We start from the raw sequence: 22,910 nt of genomic DNA, 5'->3' as shown, positions 1-22,910 counted from the left end.
GTAGTTTATTTGACATAAAAAAAATATCCCCAAACATCTTAAACTTTCCCGCTGACTGCAGAGAGTAAGTACACCTACATGACATACCTCTTGCACACACTTTTATTCATAAAACGGAATGAAGTAGTGAAAATGACAAGTAATCCGTATACAGCACACCAATTTTCATTTATTTATTTATTTATTTTACAAATGGAAGTTTCCGCATGTTGGCATACAATTACAAAAATATGAATTTACAAATATTATATAAACGCATACTTTGTAAATAACATATGCCAAGGCAAAAGCTAAACAGCCTGAACAAATCAAGCTTGAGAGAGACTATAGATAGTATATAACTCATAAATAACAACAGGCCCGTCACCATTATACAGTTATGTATTTCTGCATTGCTTGATAACAGATTAGTTAAAGAACTAATTATTGTCAAGTTTCAATTAGATCTGTAACATGATCAAACTGTAAAAAGTTTAAATATCAATAGCCAATAAAATCCTGCTTTTTGCTTGTCTGAAGAAACATCTGTTACTGAGCCGAGAGATGAACAGGCCAACAAATTTAAAGATATAGACGTTATTTATTAATGGATCAAAAGAGGGTTAATTCCCCGAGGCATTTCCTGCATCAACCGCTGAAGGGACCAATCATCAACAATCTGAATTTGTGAACACCATACACGGCAGGCAAACCCGCAAAACCAACACACTTCACCGCAAGCTTTGGTTATTTCAAATAGCACCGCAATTAAATCCACACAGCAAACGATCAGACTGTCGAACATTCTACCGGAAGCGGCGATGAGTACTAGGTACGGGGAAGTGACCAAAAACATGTAAACAAAACATACAAAAATAAGAAAAAAGAAATAAAACGAGTTAGTCCGTCCTGACAACTCCAAGGCTAAAACAGGCCACCGAGCGAACGGACTAACTCAAAACTCAAAACAAAAACAAGGACAGCAGGAAACAATGATCACTGAAAAACAAAAATACAAAAGATCAACCACACAACACAGACTTAACAATAACGCTTTAATATTAAAAACTCTTAAAAATGTTTTTACCTGTGTGTCGTAGCCACCACACACACAGTCTGGCTCGACACCACCACACCACGGGTTAGCCGTCTAGCTTAAAAACTCTGTGTGGTCCTACCATAAAAATGACTAATTAAAACCCACCAAAGGATAAAAACACTCAATTCAAACAAACAATGCAAACAGTCTAAAACAACTTACCAACAAAACCCACAACCACGCACGGCGTGGGCCCAGCAAACACTCTGGCCTCCCACGGAAACTGGCACCTCACGGGAAAACACGCCCTTCCTATTAAATCCTTTGTGGTCTGTGAGGCAGCAGCGACCCCTTGAGGTACCACCATTACATCCCTCCCCAACAAGGAGCATCATCGACCCGATGATGTACAAATGTCGCCCAAACACATAAAATGCTATGCTGCTAGTCTAGTTTCCAGTACAGGTTGTGGCAGCCTATGGGGATTTGAGTGTTGTCCTGCAGTTTTCCTTGCTGATCTCCGCGGCTCAGCAACTAAGGGGGTGCCAGTTTCCTTAGTGGGATTTTGGCCTGAGAGAGGCTGGATGTCAGACAACACTTCATCCGCAACATTCGCACCATCACAGTTTAACTCTCGTCCTGACTGTGGGTTGACCAAGTCACCCACTTCATCATTCACATCACAGTTAGCCGTCTAGCTTAAAAACTCTGTGTGGTCCTACCATAAAAATGACTAATTAAAACCCACCAAAGGATAAAAACACTCAATTCAAACAAACAATGCAAACAGTCTAAAACAACTTACCAACAAAACCCACAACCACGCACGGCGTGGGCCCAGCAAACACTCTGGCCTCCCACGGAAACTGGCACCTCACGGGAAAACACGCCCTTCCTATTAAATCCTTTGTGGTCTGTGAGGCAGCAGCGACCCCTTGAGGTACCACCATTACACATCCAATTACAACATAATCCAGCAAACGCATGAAAATGTCCTGTAACAGTGAATCATATCTCTACTCTGCCCCTCCATTCCCTCAGGTGCGTGTCTCCTGATATGCTCGGATGATGCTCTCATATGCTGGAGGCGGTGTCTGCGTAACATGGAAACCCCTCAGACTTGTGTTTCCCCAAAACGACTCTGGCCTTGATGGATCAACAGTGGCCTGCCGTGAGGCTTGAGCTGTCCCCGTGGATGTGGTCAGAGTTGGGGTACGTGGAAGTGAAGACTGGCTCCCCTCCTCTGCCTCTCTCGCTATTTGACTGCAATGAAGCAAAGGGTGAAACGTAGATCCCCTAAAGCTGGGTTTGTAGCCCAGTGGGTCCACCTGATCAGGGGAAGAGCCCTGGCGTTGGAAGGTTATGGCAGCTCCCAGTAGGTTGTTATTACTGCGACGGTCGTAGCTATTGGTGCGGTTGAAATTGGGGCGCGAGCGTGCAGAGGTGCGTGATTTGCTGCGAGGGGGGCGGCGGGTGATGCTTGCAGAGCCTGCCTTGCGCCGGGACATCCAGGTTAGGAGCACATAGACCACAGCACCCAAGACTAGACCCACAGCGACTGACACACAGAAAGCAATGATCAGAGGCACTGTGGAGATATCAAAAGGCAAGTTAGGGAAAACTACTTCAACATAATATTCACATAGGCTAAAATGCAAATAATTAGAATTCCTTATTTCCTCCAGTGACCACAGCTTGTGTTTTGTTAAAGGGAATTATAAAGTCATAAGATTCTGCATGAAATGGAACAAGTCCCCAGTAACACCATTTCCTCTTTTACACTGCTATAAATAAGTGCCAAAACATTACAGAAGCAACAAACTATTCAATCTGAGCTGGAGGAACCAATGCCAAAAAGCAACAGAAATGCAACAGTTAGGACAAAACCCAGTGGCCCCTTGCCAACAAAAACAAAACAAATTTCCTTCAGTAACGTAAATGCTCAGAAGGGGTTTCCCTACATTGTACAAACTAAGCAATGTAAGATGTCATTGGAAATCCACTTTTAGTAGTAATATTGTTTAGAAAGATTCGTTTTCTTGTAGGCTAACACAAAGCCTCTAAGGAATCCATTAAAACGTGGATTCCTTAGAGAACACTGATCTTAACTGTAGAAAGAGAAGAAAAGACAAAAACTCACCCGCATCAAAAGACTGAAGTATTTCCAGAAAGACATTAGTGCTGTTCTCTGCCATGACTTAGTCGACTTTGTCAGGGAAGAGAAGATTTACATCAGGCTGCCTTTCCTCTCCCAACGTCTCATTTCCCCTAAGAGAAAAACACACATGCGTCTCCTCTAAGCATTGATGGATTTTCCTGGTCTTACGTATACGCTCTCCAAGTCCCTCTTTAGGAGCCTCAGAGCAGAAGAAGTGCACAGGACAGACTTACATTCCTTATCCTTTGTGGAAGTTGGGAAAACCTCACTGTCACATTTCCTGCTTGGAAATACAGCAACAGGAGTGGCTTATCTATTTGGGACAGAGATCCTGGAGGTGGGGTAACTAAAGGGTGTTGCTGAAATCACATCCTTAGCCATCACATTTCCTTTGAGTCCATTAATAATACACACTACCACACTATCCGCTATTTATTATTGCTATTTTTTATACGCAGATTAGAGCTTAGTGATATGACCAAAAATATCTATCACGTTATATTGTGGCTGTGCTCCAAAATCGAACCCACTACCCCTGAGATTGATACACTGCAGCTCAGTCTACCCCCTTTTACAAATATCCAAGATGGTTAGGGGCGAAATGCCAAATATTCAAAGACACGAGTGTCATTGGCTGAAACAAAGGCTGTCCAATTTGTACATCCAATATTTTTTTTCTCAACAAATGACAGAAATGCAAATCACAGGGAAGGTTTAAAATCACCCAGAACGAATGATCACTGATACAAAACCCTGCAGCATCATCTAGATCTACCAATAATGAATATTTAAGATGCTCAGTCATACTTGTCCTTACACCACAGAGGCCACAGGAATCTATTACATTTGGCCAAAGCAGCTGTCTGTGGTCATAAGGGGAAAATGTAATATCAAAAATACACCCAAAACATTAAAACAAGTCAAAATAGTGTGGTTTGGTTAAGATTCTCTCCTTGTTCTTTCCATATAGTTTGCCAAGTCATGCTAGTATATTGTTCAATGGGATTGTACAATTAAGAGAAAATCCCTGTCGGATGTAATTTTGCATACTATTTTCTGAATGTGCAAGGCCTTCCTGTAGTAGCATTTACTTACAAAGACCCGTTTTGGCGATCAGTGGCCTTTTTCGCTTATATTTAGGTATATGTGTTCAAGTATTACACAATTCAGACATCTTAAGTGAATTGAATATGGTACATGAGAATAATAATGAGATAGTGTTTGGGATATGGTGTGTTAGACAGTGGTGGATATGGTGTGTTAGTCTTTACTGGCCTGCTGCCGCAACATTTCCTTAATTGTTGAAGTTACTTATCCAAAATATCCAGCATAGACCAGAAACAATCAGTCAGTGTGTGGATTGTTCTTACAAGTATTCTACACAATGTAGCCAAAATACTAATACAGAATTAAATAATTTATACAAAACATTGTAGATTTGTAAAAAAAGAAAGAAAGAAGAAACAGCTCAATAGAAATTTAAATCAGTGTGGCAAAAACTGATGGGCTGTGAATTCTCTAAGGCAGGGGTCTCCAACAGGCGGCCCGCGGGCCAAATCCGGCACGCGAGATGATTCAATCCGGCCCCTGACATGTAGAGCACAGATTCCTGAGTATGTCAAAAAAGTCTAGCCCATTCCTGTGCGGAGTTATGAATGTTTAAGGAAATAATCAGTGTGCTAATTCCAGCCACTAGGGGCCAACTTAAATTTAAAAAAAGAATAGAATTCCACACGTGTCCAGCAGAGGGCACTGACATGAAAAGAGATCAGAATAAAAACAACAAATTATAGCCACGTGGTAAATGGTCAGTCTGCCCCAGGACAGCTGTGGCTACAATAGTAGCTTACCACCACCAAGTGCTGAGTGAATGAATAATGACTACAGTGTAGCAGAGACTTGTGACACAGGCTTGTTAAGTGCAATACAAGTGTAAGCTGAGGTTACAGTCCTGTTAGGCTCATTATTATTCATTTATTGAAACAAGTTTCCTCAATAGTATTTTCCAAACTAAACCATATTTTACTGGAGTTTTTGTTTATGGACCCCGGCAATACACTCCCGATATATTTTTGTCCCCAGGGAAATTTACTTAGAGACCCCTGCTCTATGGCGTATGAATGTAGTCCCTATGTAATAAAAGTGGCAATACCTCTATGGCCACTAGATAGAGCTGTTGCGTCGATACAACCTCACTGCTAATACCATAAAAAGTGTTTTTCTGCAACATCAAAGATATGTGCATAGCAATCGATGACATGACTGATATTTGATAGAAAAAGTAAAACATGTAGCTATGCTAGATTTATACGAAGTTATATATTTATATTTTAAATTGCGTTTCAAGTCAGCTTATCTTTGGTAAGTCTGCGGTTCAACTTTGCCTCGACTTTTGCATCAGCCTAAAAGGCTTATAACATGCTTTGCTGTGGTTTCCCGATTTTGTAATGTGGATTCAAAACAGCAATTTCCCCGGAAGATTTCTCAAAGCTGCTGACTATGCAGGAGTAAGATTACCACTCTTTTCGACAGGGTTTGTGAATGCGCTCTGCCCGGACGAAGATTAGATAAGAAAACGACAAGAAACTGGTGCCGCACTCTCCATTTGTCCACGTGTCTGGTCTCCCTCGTTTCGCTTTTCACTGCGGCTCTAGTTTTCTTTTGCTGAATGTGTTTGGTCCTCAGGGGCTTCTTTGAACGGCAGAGGTCACCCCGGCCCGGGCTGAGCAGCATCGGAAAATGTCCGGATCAGCAGTCCGTGTCTGCTGCAGTGGTGAGAGGGGCAGGGGCCAGTCTAAAATAACGGTACTGGCAAGTCAGGCTGTTGATACTGACTTACTATAACCACACATATCTGATATCATGCTAAAAGAGCTCGGATAGTCCTGTTTAGACCTACATAGAACATCTTTGTCACACAAATTGGACTTGGAAATGCATCTGGTGAGAGAATCTTATCCTATTTGATCCTACTCATAATACTTTGACTCAAGTTTGTGTCATAAGAAAGATTGAATACCCTATCACTATGTACAGACTGGGTATGAAAAACTTATGCATGAACTTATTTGAACATGCAAGTTCATCACAACATTTATTTTTCTATTCAGGTCAGCTATGCAACATGTACATATTTGCATTATAAACACATTTTGTTTGAATCCATCCATGTGTTCTTTGTGTGCCAGTGCCAACCCTGGATAAATGCCACAAGATAGAATGCTAAACATTATCCAGTCAACGCCAAATCATAATGTGTGAATGAATAGCCAAATGAGCAAAGTGACTTACTAAAAGGAGAGTGCATCTAAAACCTCTTCTAAAGCTATTGAAATTTCAAAAAGGTCAAAGATCTTAATAGTTAATGCAGTAGCACATCAATTTCTGAGCCTCGCTTTAATTTACCTGTCAGTGCATTTGCATGGACCCATTACATTAATTAATTCTGAAAGCAGATTTGTCCATTATCATAATCTCAGCTAACTAAACCTAAAGCATATCCATTCAGTGTCCTGTAAGGGGAGTACCAATGGACAGCAGGCGTCATTTATCACCTTTATATTTCTCATTCCCATTGTACCATTTCTCATTTCCGTGAATGACAGAGTGGCTCGACGTCTTCCTCCAGTCCCCGTAAGAGCTCTCTGGAGATGATGATAAAAGGACTTGTCTAATGGGATTACACCCTACGATAAGTGCTTCGAGTCCACTGCTCCATCTCACCTCCCGCCTACATTGCATTGATCTGCCGTGGCCTATTTTAGATGGAGAGGTTGAGATTTATTGTTGCCTATTTTGATATACTGGCATTATTTTGCGGATGCATCAGATGTTAAACGTGCAAGCCGGAGCATATTTTAACTACTGGAACTCAGCTAGAGTTGACAGACGTCATTGCAGAGGATTGATTGCTCTGTCTAATCAAAGCTGCAGGTGGACAGTATGTGGGAAGAGGTAAATCTAAGCAATGGTCGATAAACTGTCGATGCTGGAGTAAATCAGGCTACATTAGTAATAAGGTCTGTAGTCAACTGTATGAATCTCATTAGTGTGTGGTAATCCTTGACACTGCATTTCATGTTTATTTACAAAGCCTTTTTTATGTTGTTTGAATGATTTTATGAGTCTCTATGTTCCACATATATGTGCATAGAAGGTTTTATTGACTTTCATGTTACAAATGCATAAAGCTAACTTGTTTATCATTTAGTCTGATTCGCAACTGTCAGAAAAGTTCACAAACCTGAGACTTTTGATGTCCCTATTTTAGGAATGTTTAACAGCTTATTTATTCATTTTTGGCATTGGCAGAGCTGACAATATTCATCAATATGTGTGGGGATACTTCATGCACACTGACGTTATTTTTATTACACATACAGTACATGTTAGTGAAATATGCTGCAAAAACTCTTCCCCAACCATTGTTTACTGCGCACCTGTCCTGCAGTTTGTCAGACCTGGCCGGACATCTGAAATCCTATTGGTGCTGATGCCACACCAGTGGACACACCGTGCTCTGTGATTGGACTGTGTGTGTGTGGACCAGGAAGCAGCGAGGAGAAGCTCAATAGCAGGAAGGGCTGATTCTCATACACACATGGCTATCCCTCCGCACACACACACACAAATGCACTTACCTCATTGTCAGGGGAGGAGCTCTGAGTGCAGACTGCTACTGACTGCAACAGGGATGACTTGAGCAACACAACAACAACATGGACACAGCCAGTTGTACCAGCTCATGTAACAGCTAGTTTTTCTCTTGTGAACAGCTAAAGTGGATGCAGATTTTGGGGATGGGAGCAGTGCGGCGTTAATGTGCAGGAGTTGGGACGTGACTTCGGTGACCTCTGTCTGGACATTGTCATGGCATCTCCAAGACACTACAGTCACTCTCCCCGGGACATTGCCAACGTGATGCAGAGGCTTCAAGGTAAGATGCAAAGTGCTTACTCACAGGTTTAAAGTCTAGAAGGGACCTGGCTCTTGCATGACACAGCATTTGTTCAGTTTGTATTGACTGTGTACTGAAGGGTGTCCTTAAACAGTCAGAGCTGGATGGCATCTGCAATGTCACGTGAGGCAAATGTGTTAACAACTATGTAGTGTCTCAAACATGAAGTTGCTGCTTGTGCTTTCTCTTCATTTATAAGTGGTGTTCACTGCTGGTGGACATGTGATGGTACGCATATTGTGCCTTTGCGCATAGTTGTGTCTGACTTTGCAGGATTGTCCACTAAGCCAGTTTGTAAAGAGGGCATCATTGTACAACTTAATGAACCAATTTTAACATGCAGGATATGCTGATGCGGTAGTTTTTTCTCATGCAAGTGAATTAAGGCTGCAGTGTTTGTCTGTATGAAACACATAAAAGCAGGTTTTGCTGTTACTGGCACATGCAATTACATGCTATTTCACATGCGATTTCACATGTAAACTATAACCATATCTTTGATCTCTTTATTTGCATATGAACTACAGGTAGCGCTTATTCTACCTGTATGACTGTTTGCTTTAAGATGACAAGTGACCTAACATAGTCAACTCCCCTGCTGCATCCGCTCTATTATCTGCAAGTGTGACCGATTAGTATGCAAAGCGCAGCCGGTGAGTCAGGTGATATGAGAGCGTGGATCCAACATGGCCGCTCCGTGTGCGGTGTCTGAGGTGGCAGTTTCGGTGTGAGCTGCGCGTCAGAGCCATGTGACTCCTCTGCATCACAGCGTGCAGGTGTGTGAGCGCAGTTGCTGGATCAAGACCGCTTGCTGCCATTGATCTAAATTTAGAAACTCGGCTCCAGGCGACTCGGAGACAATGGTGATGGATGAGTGCGTATTTACAAAGATTCTGGAGACAGGCTTTCCAAAACCAGTGCTTTCACTTCTGTTACCAGTGTTCTCTGTAGCTCAGTGCCCTCTTTATCCTCTGCTTGATTACAGCTGTCTCTAAACACATGGCACCAGACTGTTTTTTAAGAAGCTATTGCACCATATATCTTTCAATCTGACTATAACACCATTACATCTACACAATTATCAAGGAAGCTGTTATAACATAACTATTACATGAACAATTAGTAAGCCCTGTTTATTAATTGGTTGCTTTATCAAACACTTAACCCATTGTTAGCCACTGATTTGACATTATGCATTGTGCATTACTTTACATTTGGTTCTATCTGTTTTTTGTACTGTTAGTTAATTAACAGATTAACCATGAACATTCCTACAGAAAATACATATACTACAATGATTAAGAATTTGCAGTACACCCAGTATATTGTAAATATATGTTTTTTTTTTGTTTTTTTGTTTTTTTGTTTTTAAGCTTCAGGTACATTTCATACTTTACCTGTTGTGCCTTTACTGCACACACTTTAGCACTGTGATTATTAGTTCACCCCTCAAAATGTAGGTTTGCTCTCCCACATGTTGCAGTGTCTGACACCTGAACTCCCATCTGATTTCTTTCCGTTCAGATGTTCGCAGTCGCTTATTTACAGGGCCACGCTGAGTCTAATCTAAAGTGACATTTCATTTGATCCTTTATTTGTCCCGGTCCGCTCTCCCGGGAGACTAGGGCAAAACCACTTGTGGTGAATCAAGACTCGAAGCGTGCGGCTATCAAAGCTTATGTTTCTATTAACATGAAACAGCCCTGAACATAGCTGGAACATACACAAAACACGTGTCTCTGTGTTGCCTATAGGGACCGTCCCAAGTGACATCTGTAAATTCAATCAGTGTTTGCTTCCATCCTGGTTAACAGCTTCTCATTATAAGTATGTTTCAAGTGGATGGCTTTTAAATGCTATTTTTCCAATCGTTGCAATTCAAGTTTACATAATTTAGCTGCGAGATAAGTGAGTTAATCCAATGCCATTTGTCTGTAATTTGAATTCTGATTAGATTCAAATGTAGCTCTCTACAGAGAGCCAATGTCTTGAAATTATCCAAGTTGATTAGAAAAAGATCTCCTCTGGCTGTTTGCTGCTGGTAGTGCCACATCAAAAACGTGTACCCATTTTTTATGCTGTGTTTTTCCTTTCTTTTCCCATCCTTTTTGGTTTACCTCAGAAAAACAGCAATTAGTGACACCATATGGCAGCGAATGGCGCGGCCGCTTTGAAACCCATCCCAGATTGAACTAGTCCATATGCTGTGGAATTTGGCTGTTTGTTGTCACTCGTTAATGAGAAAAAGCAACGCGCTGTTTGTCGGACTGGGTTTTCCTCACCTGTCCGATCCATGTGTAGGCGGCGGAGGTGCACAACTACGACGCCTACGCCTGGGGGGTTTTACGACTTATTGTGTGTAGGGAGCACCTGGTGGGGTTTGCAGTGCGTGGGATGATGGGTTTTTTGTATTGAAAAGCACAGATTGAGTGGCGCATGCACTTCAGGCAAGTAAGAGGTGCAGAGACTACCGGTAGTTGCTTATAGAAAGTGCGATGTGCGTCTGGATATTAAAGATATTGAGGAGAAAGGGGACTTTGAATAGTGGTCTGGCTGTGGGCACTCACCAGGTCAGCATTTTTCCCTGCATGTTCGACAGTACTTTGTGTAGAATAGTCTGCTTTAAAGCCCTAAAGCTGTCTGACTCTGCAGCACAACCCAATTCATCATTTACCACGTTGTTGTTTAAAAACTTTAAATGTGTTTTACAAGGTGTTCAGTGCCTGGAATTAATGCAACAAGCGGAATATTAAATGGATCAAATAAATGCAGTTTGCTGTTAAAATTTAATTTCATTCAATATTAGCTTGTTAGCCGTTTGATATGTTGCACACTCCTGGGATAGGCGGTTCAAGCTTGAGAGAGGGGGAAGAGAGAGACAACAGAGTGGACAAACAGAGGGAGCCCATACTCCGGTGCTGGTGTCTGATGGCTGGTGGGACCCCTCTCCAGGTTGGCACGGGGCCAGAGTGACATCCTGTTGCCAGGGGCCACATTCTGGTCCAGCTCGGGCCCAGGCAGACGGTCACCTTGAGCCATGCCAGCCTCCTGTTCAGATCTGACAATGCCATTTATCCTCTGCAGCACTGGCGCTCTCACACATCGGAGCAAACTGTTCGAAATAGCTGCAATTTGGGCTGCCCAGTATTTGTGAAGCATATGTGATGTGATGTTGAATAGTGTGATAAAAATGTAGCTGGCAATGGCTGAGTACTTTTAATCAGAGCTGTAACCAGAGACCGTTTTGGACTGATTTAGGTTTAGATTTAGTTTTACTCTGCTGACAAAAACAGGTTTTTACATTATTACAAAACACTTTATTGCAGTCTAGCTGTTAAAATATCCCTGTTGCTTCATTTTTACTTTCCCACTTCCACCTCTGGGAGAGCGCAGTTTAGCTGAATACAGAAACACAGAGGTAGACCCAGTCCATGAAGCTGTCAAAGCTTTTACACAAAGCTATTACTCCTTCTCTCCTTCAGGTGCTAGCGCATCACTGAACGACTGCACAAAACCACTGCACTATATATCACTAATCTTTATGACAGAATCAGAAAAGATAATAGTTCTATAGCAAGAAACAAATTGGATGAGCAAAAATTAAAACCTGTCAAACAAACAGTTTATTCACAATCCAGTCATAAAAAGCGCTGTTTTAAGTAGAGATCAGGCTTGTCAAAACTAGAGAAAACATTCTTGACACATTTTGTGGTAGGGTCTTGCAATAACTCCATATCTGCTGTATATGAGCCAGCACAATCCCAGGACACCATTGAGCCACAGCGCTGATGTTATTTCTTCTGCTATTCCCCCGTCTCGTCCTTGCAAATGTTTATGAGCGGTTGCCATAACGATCGCCGCGCAGGACCTGACATCCAGCACATGCTCTGTCTGCCCCGCGGGGTTATGGGTAGTTTCTGGTTCAGCCCCTGTTTTCAGTGCGCTGTGTTTGATGAACGGCTGTGTGAGATTGTGCGCGTCCAGCCTTCAGCCGCACATCAGTGACAGATCAGATTATAATCTCCTTAACCTGACGCGCAGAGAGGAGGTGAGTGACACGCCGCAAAATGAGGCCACCGGAGGGGTCCTGCCCACACAATGAGGTGCTGTCCCCTGACATCTACACCACAGTCCCCCCTGATGTGATCAGACAGGCTGATACTGAGGATATTACTCCAGATACTGTCCATTGTTAAAATCTAATTATTCAATACATTCTTTATTGTGGTAGAACTGACAATAAACCTGACTTTGATCAGTCAGCTTTAACTCACAAATAGGGCTGGGTACTGTTGCATTTTTTTTTTTCGATACCAGTACTTTAATGATACTCGGTTTTCGATACCGATACCTGAATGCTACTCTTACAAATGCTAGATGTTCTAGATGTGTCATCTCCAATGTCAGGCAATGAGTAAACAATGAGAAATAATTTGGGCAAAAAGAGGGGAAAATTGGAGAAAAAAAATGGGTGGAAATAGGGAAATTATTGGTAAAAAATAAATAAACAAATGAGCAAAAATGAGGGAAAAATTGTGAAAACGAGAAAAATTGTGGCAAAAATAAGATTAAAAAAGATTTAACTCAAAGATATGTAATTTTTTTGGTACCTGCTTTCGATATATTCATTTTTTCAATACCGGTAGTACCTACATTTTTTTTTACGATACCAAACTGGTTTTGTTTAAAGAGACTAGATGCAAGTTGGTCATTTTTTACTCACTACTGCCGCCTCAGGTCTTGCGCGTAATTGCAGTCTCAATATTAAGCTTGTGCATGACGGCACTTTGGACCCAAACTACTTTTTGAGGGGCTCATTCTACACCATAGGACATTGATGGAACATGTAGGGGGGAAAACACATAATTTTAACTTTTTAAACTCTGTATAGTCCCTTTAACAGATAAAATTTACCCTAGGACCATAGTTTTGTGAGAAGGATTATCCGGACTCTTCTAGGGGTAAAACTATCAGACCAAAATATATCAGTTGTCATGTTCTGTCTTTAAAAATAGTTATAGCTAAATATTTAAATCCATCTCTACAATGAACATGATTTATACACTCCCGGGAACACTGTGGCTAACTTACCCATTCACACCTTATTAGTTTGAATCAGCTGCATTGGAGTAAAAGCAGCTCAGATACAATACAGTTTTCAGTTTTCTTAGACATCCTTGGATCTAGGCAGATTGATGAGTGAGATATTTTTGTAGGACACCCAGAACAAAACCCCTTTTAGAAAAATCCTCAAAGCAGTGCCCTTGACCCCTGAACACATTGGGCTATAGTTCCTCTGATGCTTCTGTCCCATCCATGCACTTATCTCTCACACACAGACGCCTGTCCCTTTTTACCTGTCACTGGGATTGGACGAGGACACTGTGCCCCTGGGCCCGTGTTCAGCTCTAAAGGGGTTTTTAATAGAGGACAGATGGGGGAGTGGTGACCTCTCGGGGGTCAGTTGGTCAGATAATGCGATGAGTTCAGCAGCCATACCTGAGAACGCGATCACAGCTTTATTTTAATCTGCCGGGGATGGATTATTCCACAATTTGACGCTGAGTTCTGTGGAAATAGAATGAACTTAGAAATGTCTATAATCTAGTCTAATCGCTGGGTTAACATGCTCAGTAAAGTCTTAACTAGTATTGTTACCAGATTCAATAAACTCTATTAATTTACCATTGCTTAATTAGCCAAATCCTGTGAACTGTGCAGACTTTGTTTTTTGATTCATCTAATACAAAAGACTCCTGACAACCTGACTAAATGTCTGCATACATTTTTCGGATACGAGCGCTGTTATTGTTTACTTCCGCAATTTTCACCGGATGTTTGTTAGGCAGCTGATGCATACAGGCCTCTATCTCGGTTTTATAGAATTATAGATCTGTTACAGCGCAAGAGAAGCAATGCCCTGTTTATGGACATTGTTTTTGCTGATTATAGGATTTTAATAAAATGTTTATCAAATATGTGCCTACCACGGCCAACGGATGTGATGACATCGCGATCGCTCGTATTAGCTCTTGGAGGATCCTCAGCCAGGAGGTGTACTCACTTATTCCACACTGTCCTGTGAATGTTTACATGTTATTGCCAATACAAATATGATAAAATGTAAATGTTTGGGTGCTGTTCGTTTAAGCAGACCCTGTTTACTCATTCTTGAGATTTTAATAAAGATCAGACCACATTTTATGACCAATTTAAGCAGAAATGTAAGAAATTCTCAGTTTTTCTTCCCACTGTACAGCATTTGCTTTCAGAATGCAATATTAACCGCTGCTATGTTGCTTATGTTTTCCCAATGCACACCTCTTTCAAAGTTCAACCCTAGACATACGGTAATGTTTGCTTTATAAACAATTGTCTCCGTGCATCTGCTGAAGTTATTTCCTGTCGTATACCCCCCGGGCTTGCGTTGAACTCCCTGTGATCGCTACAGCAGAAGCTCTTTGTTGACCTGACACACTGCTTTTTAATTACAGAGAGCTTTATATACAAGTAAAAGCAAGCGTTTGTGTGATGTGCTGGAAGTTCTGCAGATATGGAAAAATGAAATTCCACAGAGTGAGATCGATGGCTGAATGGACAGGTGGTTACAAAATCAAATGAAAGTTATACATCTGTCACATTAAGACAATAATTGGCCACAGCTGCATGAGCCTAAATACTCTTTAACTAGATTGCTGTGTGACGGTGTTGCTCAATGTGCAGCATTCTGGCTTTGTTCCAGTTAGGGTTGAACGATATCGGAAGAATAGGCTGTTGAATTTTTCTGACAAGTAGTATGATTACCTGAGAGATTTATTTAAATAGAAATAGATTTACACGTGAGAGAATATTGCACAATGAACTGCAGAAGTAATACAAGAATCGCATGGTTTTGATAGGCCTAAACTACAGGGTTGACCTCATGTGACGTAGAAGAATCTTCGCTATCTAAATGATTGTCCATATCTTTGCGTTTTCGATTCAATGGCATTTAATCTTTCTATAGCTTGAGTTATGTTTATATTTCAGCTGTGAGGAAGGATAGAACTGAATTCAGCGTCTAGTGCGATTTATTTAGCGCATGCTGACGCCGTTCCTTTCACGTCTATAGAGCATGTAGCTGCTCGGTGAACCTGGATAAAGAGCTTAGACTGTCTGACCCAGTGCTGCACTCCGTCCGCAGAGTAGAGTACAGTGGGAAATCTGAAAATCATTTTTAAAAGCTAAATTGAGTTCTTTAATGCTCTTAGTGATAGGGGTTTGGAGATGACCCCTGGTGCCGGGAGAGGAGTAGCCGCTTTGTGTTGTTGGCCACGTGTCGGGTTGTTCATGGAGCTAAAATGCATTCTTCGTGTATTCATTTAATAATAAAGAGAAGTCTAGCTGCAACAATGGAGTCCAAATCCTCACACAGACTTTTACGCGGTGTAGCTCATGTAATCTCAAACTCTCAAACTGTGGCAAGTCCCGGTTATGCTAAATTCTGGTGCATTTACACTTGGATAGACCTACAGTATGTTAGTCCTGAAATTTTCATCTAAAATCTGGGCTCATAGTTATGACAGAACAGAAATCTGATGCCTCTATCACTTGAACTTTCTTTTATCAACAAGGCTTTTCAACACATTAACATACAGTAATATAAAATGTTTCCCTGCTTTTCTATTGTGCAGCCGCAGCTTTAATGCGGAGTTGAGTGAATCAGATCGATGCTGTTAGAAGGAGATAATTTGTTGTGTGGTTTCCCCTGTATTCTGGATCCATCCATAATGATGACTTACTGATTTACTCTCTGCGTGGCGCTGTTGCAGGTGCTGAATAGCTTTGAACGAGTGTGTCACTGGCCCGGGACCTAATTGAATCCCTTGATATTTGGACACTTTTGTCAACGTTAAAGTGCCTTTGCCGCACATCTGCCATGGCAAAAGGCTTTGGATGGTGCTTGAAAAGGATATAAAAGGGGCTTGTTTTGATAATCACATTGACTTGTTCCTGCCTTCTCAGTCTCCTCAGAGCTCCGTCATTATTACTGAAATGTAATTATGTATGCTAATGGGGTGGCATTTGGACTTCCTCCCCGGCTCTTATGTCAGGACGAGTAAAATGTGGTGTAAATGAGCAAGCCGTGTGAAGATAGAGGATGTTATTGAGGTGTGAGAGCTCAAGCACGCCATCGGAAGTGCACACGAGAGGGTTTTTTAAATTAGGAATTGTTGGGGTGAAAGGGAAAAGCTGGAATTTTGGGGTGGGGGGGGGGGGGGATGGCGGATATAAAGCTATTGGGGAAGGGTGGGGAGCCAGGAAAACCACCAAAACTGGGCTAAATGATTGGATGTGTGGCCGCAGCAGTTTGCGGATTAAGGATCTGCGTGCATGTGTGTGTTTCTATACAGAGCAATTACCGCGTACTCACCTTGGAAGCACAGCACAGTCCATTTAGTCCATGATAGTGCGAGCCGACATGTTCCATTAATGTTACACCCCTCCAGGAGATGGAATACACTTGTTTTCCTTCATCAGGCAAACATTAAAATGTTCTATAGATGTGTGCTCTGTAAATGAAATAGGGATTACATGACTATTTCAATTTATATCGCATCATCTTTAGGTAAATTATGTAATCTAATCCAATCAAAATGAGACGGTACAGTCCTGTGCCAGTGCAAATCCCAAATAAAAGCTGGTGGTGTCAGATAAGGTGAGAAATGCAGGAGACACAATGTACATAGTTCATCTACTGTACTTGTAAAGTGTGTCTGATATAATTGAATAGAAAAATGGTTCACAAACTGTGGTATTGGTGCAGGAGCTGCCTTATAGGCTCATGCAGTTTTACACTTTGTTTAATTCGAGTTTTTGTACTTTTGGGGGTTTGTGGTTCTTTTACTTAAGATTTTGTAATGTTCCTGTGATAGACCTGGTCAAGATCTGATGTTGCTCAGAGAGCCAAATGTTTCTCAGTTGGTACTTGGTGGTTTACCTTACAACCTTTGCTCTGCCCGATCCCGTTAGATCTCTGAAGCAAAGCAGGGTAGGGCCTGGTTGGTACTTGGATGGGGGACCGGTGGGAGATGTCCGGGTAAATGTAGTGTGTTTGAAATTTGTGTGAATAATTAATTATTAAAGGTGCATTATGCAACTTGTTATGATATTTGTGTGTTTTTGATTTTGTAGTGACCCAGCATGTATGATTGGTTAAGATGTCAACATTACTTACAATCACAGTGGTCTCTGCAACGCTCCAGGATCAATTGTTTTTTAGGTTTTCTGGTGAGAGTCTGGTGGTGGTCAGCAGTGAAAACCTTCCAAACAATTGATTCTGGATTGTCCTAGAGACCACTGTGATGGAAAGTAAAGGTGCCATGCTGACCACTCATACAGCCACTGGGTCACTACAAGGTCAAATACGCACTAATATCAACTTTTTTTCCCCACATAAAAAGTTGATTAATGCGACTTTAATAATCATCATTTTTATTATTATTAGTCAGCAACATAATGCTTACAAGATTACTCACAGTGGATGTGGTCTCAATTACGTCCTCAATATGAATCAGGCTGAAATATGCTGATAATATAATTTAATTATTCCATTACTAAATGAACACCGCACTTTCAATATATCTCACTGTTATCTGGAGACTGTGTGTCCATAACTGACCAGGCCTAATCACAGCTGGCGAAGGGGGAGTCATTAATGGATTAAGAGAGATCAGAAATCCTTAAGTGCACTGCGGGGTCATCAGGGAGACGCCAATTTACAACAGAGATGTGCTGAGTGTGTTCATTTTCTCTTTCTTCTATGTCTGGTCCTGACCTATGTGCCGTATATTCAGATAATATTCAGCTTTCATCAAGATTATGTTTTCAGCCAGCAGTGTCTTTGATGCATTCCTCCAATCGAATCCTCAAAGCTATACATTACCTTTATCTCAATCTGCTCATTGGTTTCCCATTAAGTTGTGGCAAATGGTTTGGTTTATCAGGTGCAAAGGATTTTCAACAATTCTCTCCACATTGTCAGTAGCCGTTCTTGTGTCGATCAAACGTGCTCTCCTTTGAATAGTCACTCACCTATCAATGATAATAGGTTTTACGTCATTGCAATTAACAGATTTACGCCTAAAGTGATAAAATGTCATGCAGAGAGTGTATAAATCTTTGCTCTTTTAGGTATAGCTACCACAAGGGGGCGCTGTGCCTCTTCCCACTTTACATGAGACAAAATGAGAACTCCTGGCTCCTTAGAAAATCCAAATATCCTTAGGCTGAGTGAACAACAGTGCGAGTAGAAGTAGCGTCTTGCAGCTACGTTTGCTTTTCCGCTTTTACGGCTGGAAAGGGCTGTTCCTCCTCTTTCTTCCTCTTTTCAACCCTGTGTTTTAAGCAGTGGGACTTTGACCTGTGACCTGCCCCTAAACCTCAGACAGGATCCGGCGCTGTGAGACGCTGCCAGGGGCTCCACACCAGCTGAGATTGAGTTTGTTTTCGCCCCCCCCCCCCGCCCCTCTCTTGTCTCCTCTTCCTTCAGGAGGGGTGCACTCTAGAGGGGCCACAGCCTACAGGGGGAGCATAACTGTGGATGTAAAATTGCTCTGCTCAGCCTTGTATTTGTCCCATTTGCACATAACACCTGCCGCTGCCATTTCCCCCGCTCCTATTGCGAATCCTAATAAGCCCCATGATTCCTTGCTGTCTTGTTGCAGATTTCGTCCTGGGGTTGTTTTTGCTAAACAGTTTAGCTCCCCAGGGACATGGCTTTTTCTCACTGCTAAAGAACATAAAAACAAAAAGATTTTTTTGCACATAAAGGGAAAAGTTCATTGTCTAGCTGCTATTTCACTAAAACATAACAACTCTTAGTGTTCTCTTGCAAAATGTCCAGTGATATCTTTTTCTACCAGTTCAGCACCTTGGACAGTTCCCCCTAGTTTGACTGGCTTTGGCAAATATACAGTAGCCTAAATAAGATAAAAGATTTTCCCAGTAAAGCATAAACATTGGACTAAATTGTAATGAATTGTTCATGCACTCATCACCAGTCAATAGTCTTCTCCATTATTAACATCCCTGTTCTTGCAGCGGCTAACTAAAGCACCAAGAAAAGCCCTGCAACAATAGATTTTTGTTTATACAGCGCTGAAGTCTGGCTATTGTGATGTTGTGCTATTATTGAGTGGGGACTGCAGGCGTTTGCCGAATTTTCCCTTCCACGAGCGTAAAATTGTGTTTTTAGGGTGTTGAGTGAGGCAGTAGAAGCAATGTATATGTAAATAAGAGAGTGCATGAATCCTAGTCTTTATCTATAATACCTGAGTTTATAGCAATGGAGCTATAGACTGTGTGGAAAACAGGTGTGAAAATGAGTGCTTATGAAATATTCAGCAAAGGCCAGTATAGAATTATAAATATTGAAGGTAATCATTCATACTGTTGATATAATGTGTGTTAAAACATATTGTGGACTATATAAAGAGAATTTACATGAACTTAATGGCCTTTGAATTTGAAACCTGTCCTTTACCACTGCAAGACAAAACAAAGAAAGTGTATGTAAAGGTTCAAATGTTCAAAGTAACTGTTCTCAGCTTTACTGAACAAGCACCACACCCAACCTTTTTTTGATGAGTTACTCTCATATATTTGTATTCATATATTCCTATCACAGTAAATACCAAAAGTTACGGTGAAATGGACCTTGCCCTGGTTCAAACATAGACCGAGTTCAATGTGAAGAGTGTCACTATAGCGATTAAGAGAAGACAGAAAGCGGATGACAGCTGCCATTGGTTATTGATGACTTTCATAATTAAAATCTCTTACGGGGGAAAACCCAAAGAACAAAATGGGAAAATCTCAAGAATGACAAATGGCCCTTTCATTTTTAACCCTGATATCCTTATTGCTTATTCATTTTAAGGTGTTGCAAAGTATGTGGGCTGCAAATGAATGAAAATGAGAGGCAGTGTTAAAATAGTGCTGCGTTTTGGGGGTAATTTCACTGCAGCCTTGATGGCAGTGGTGTCTGGGGGTAATTTTGGCACTAACACATACAGCGCTACGTCTGATCCGGTTCCTAGTGACTGTAGTGGCTCTTGGATTTTGGAGAGGGTCTTTTTAGATGTGGAATTCACAATAGTTTGAGCGAACAAAGCAGCCATTGTGTTGGGTCTGTATTCAACAGAAAGAGCTGCGGCTCGTTATTGTCGCTGCCCACGCTAAATAAATTAGACTAAGAGATGTGCTGTTCATTGTACAGGAATTACAAATGACAAATTTTTTTTTGTTACAACAGGTAAAAAGTTGCTTAGCTTTTGATGAATGTGGGGTTGGATGGTCATTGTCTGCTGTAGTTAATTCAGTTCCATTCAAACCTTAAGAGCATAGAACAGTCGGTTCATAGTAGGGGGGCAATATAATTTAATAAATTATACAAAAAATGATAATTGTACTTAAACTATACAGACAAGAGTGACAATGCCTCCGAATTTTCAATGTGCACCTTATTTTATTATTAGTTTTTTTTTGTCATGGTAACGAGTAAACAAGCAGCAACCTCCCTCTCTCTTGGTACAGCTGCATTTTTTTGCGAGTTGCATTTGCGGTTTCTGTGTTCCACATTGTTTTGTGGCTTCGGCAGTTTTTTTTTTTTTACCTAGCGTCCATAAGAAAGGTCCTGAAGAAATCAGCTGATAGTAAACAAGCAGCTAGCTTATGAGCTAAAGACAAGACTCACAGCTAAGCCACACATGCCTTCTATCACTTTGTTCACTGGAAAGTAAAGCAGATTAGCTGCTATGTTCCTCCTAGAAGATGGTTGAAGGCTGTTGTGGAGCGGAGGGAGCTGCGCAGGAGGAAGAGGAAGGACCTCTGACCAGTGCAGGACACCACACTCTGAAGCAGGGACAAACCCAGGAGGCGCTGCACCGTTTCAGAGGATCAGAGGAGACTGAAGGCAGCCAGCCAGGTTTCCTCCGGGTGCGACGGTTTCCCCGACCTCCAAAAACATGCTGGTCAGGTTGGCCCACAGTGGCCAACTTACTTACTTATCCTGGGATACTGTTTGTAAGATTCGTTTTGACAAATTGAACACTGCCTTAAGCACTTCAACAATATTCTCCGTGAGTTGCATTGCATTCCACTGTGAAATCCTTCAAACTGTTCTTTTTATAGCTAAGCCAAAGGTGCCTTGTATACAAGCAGGAGGAAAAGGATATAAACAGAGCCTGTGTAGCTTGCACATTTGCCTGACATCATACAGCTTATGCCACTACCTACGTATGCCTGTCTCTCTCTATCATCTGAAAGATCAGCCGTTACATAGCATCCAAGATATTTGACATCATCTGTGACTCGTGAGTACCTCATTACTGAAATCAAAATTTGTTTATGAGGGTTCATTTTGACATCCAGGGCAAAAAATGCAAATGTGGAATTTATTGAAATATTTTTAGAATCCTTTTTTGAATCTTTTGAAGTATTGTAGTACCTTTATCGTGCCATCTTACTCACCAGTCTGTCTATCTATTGTGTGCATCCTTTTATGGTGCATGTGCTTTCATAAAAGATGTTTACCTACTATATTATATCTATGGCTCTGTTCCCCGGAGGCTGCAGACACACAGACAGTCACTAGAGATAAAAGTGACTTCAATACAGTAGCAAAACACCCAGGACATTGATAGTCTAGCTCCCCTTCAGGCTTTTGCAAAGTCGCAAAGCCACCAACCTTCAGAGCTCCGCATGTTACCCGCGTCGAGCCGAGGGAAGGGGGGGGGGGCTAATACAATATAATCATAGGAAATTCCTGCACGTCTGTCCCGGAGCTGCCAGGCTAAAGGCGCACTCCTCCTTCCCCTCCTAACCAGCTAAACGGTCCCCTTCAACTCACTCCCTTTTGGTTCTGTGACATCACTATTCCCACGCGCTCTGATTGGTCGGCCCGTAAGGTGGGAAGTGGACTGTTCCCCGCAGCCTGGAGTCAGTCAGTGAGAGAACGTGGGAGGGAGTGAGTATAGTTCAGAAAGAGGGAGAGAGAGAGAGAGAGAGGGGAGAGAGATTGATGCTGAGGCAAGCCGGCACCGCACTGCATGCTCTCACTTCTAACACGCACGCACACAAAACAAGCCAGAACATTGCACGAACATTCGCATCACACAACCCAGGCTGCAAAAAAAAAAGAAACACTGAGTTAGCTTGCGGATCCACACTGCAGGACAGGACGGCGAGGAGGACACGAGATCTGGACACAAATTTGGGGACACTTTTTTTCCTCCTCCAGAGCAACAGTTCAACATCATCCCTGGGGAGTTGTTTTGAGACACATCTCCCCTGAAAAAGTAGCAAGGGCAGGGACAAGGTTAAGTCTGTAGCTTTTTTTTATTTCTTTATCGCCGATCGTGGATGTCCTCCCAACGTCCCCATGACAGCAGACAGGATCCGAAGAGGCTGGGGCACAAGATGGCACGACGGATGGGGGGCGAATCCTCCTCCCCGAAAAGAAGTAACACATCCCTCAACCTGGTGACCGGAGTGTATCAATACCTGCGTGGTAAGTGGGTCAGCAGCAGCGTACTGCGTTTTTTTGGGGGGGGATACAAGTATACAGTAGTTGTAGTAAGTGTTTTTTTTTTACTGCAGTGTGGTACCGGCAGTCTCCTCTCTGCAGGCGAGATTGTTTTGGGTGCGGGAGGGGTGGCGTGTGTGTAAAGCGCTGGATGGGCAGACGTTGTTGGCGAGGGGGGCGTTTCCAGTTTTGGCAGAGTCTGTGTCAGTGT

At 42.0% G+C, this 22,910-nt stretch overlaps 2 protein-coding genes across 14 annotated transcripts in view; one reads left to right on the top strand and one right to left on the bottom strand.

Moving 5' to 3' along the window:
* Positions 1-363: 363 nt before the first annotated feature.
* myct1a (myc target 1a) lies at positions 364-3,437 on the bottom strand. Its single transcript, XM_079572441.1, has 4 exons — positions 3,410-3,437; positions 3,159-3,286; positions 1,966-2,606; positions 364-513 (listed from the first exon to the last, which is right to left on the bottom strand). Exons 2-3 carry the CDS (start codon positions 3,211-3,213, stop codon positions 2,056-2,058), a joined length of 606 nt encoding a protein of 201 aa, XP_079428567.1. The 5' UTR covers positions 3,214-3,286; positions 3,410-3,437; the 3' UTR covers positions 364-513; positions 1,966-2,055.
* A 4,368-nt stretch (positions 3,438-7,805) lies between these two features.
* Positions 7,806-22,910, top strand: part of syne1a (spectrin repeat containing, nuclear envelope 1a) — a 225,183-nt gene continuing 210,078 nt past the window's right edge. For 9 of the 13 annotated variants that reach the window (XM_079571927.1, XM_079571932.1, XM_079571921.1 and 6 more), the window contains exon 1: positions 22,118-22,684. In XM_079571927.1, the coding sequence (XP_079428053.1) occupies positions 22,537-22,684 (148 nt within the window). In that variant the 5' untranslated portion in view covers positions 22,118-22,536. Of the gene's footprint in view, positions 8,113-22,109; positions 22,685-22,910 lie in introns of those variants that run through there. The other 4 variants (XM_079571931.1, XM_079571930.1, XM_079571925.1 and 1 more) reach the window with 2 other exon arrangements.

This window comes from Gobius niger, assembly GCF_951799975.1.
Source record: "Gobius niger genome assembly, chromosome: 15".
NCBI classification, from domain to species: Eukaryota; Metazoa; Chordata; class Actinopteri; order Gobiiformes; family Gobiidae; genus Gobius; species Gobius niger.
This window is presented reverse-complemented; position numbering and strand designations above follow the sequence as displayed.

Bases quoted from the DNA above. Each gene is read 5' to 3' on its own strand.
- myct1a (XM_079572441.1), bottom strand. From the start codon at position 3,213: ATGGCAGAGAACAGCACTAATGTCTTTCTGGAAATACTTCAGTCTTTT. The intron at 2,607-3,158 runs GTGAGTTTTTGT...ATATCTCCACAG, and splicing joins ACTTCAGTCTTTTGATGCGG to TGCCTCTGATCATTGCTTTC.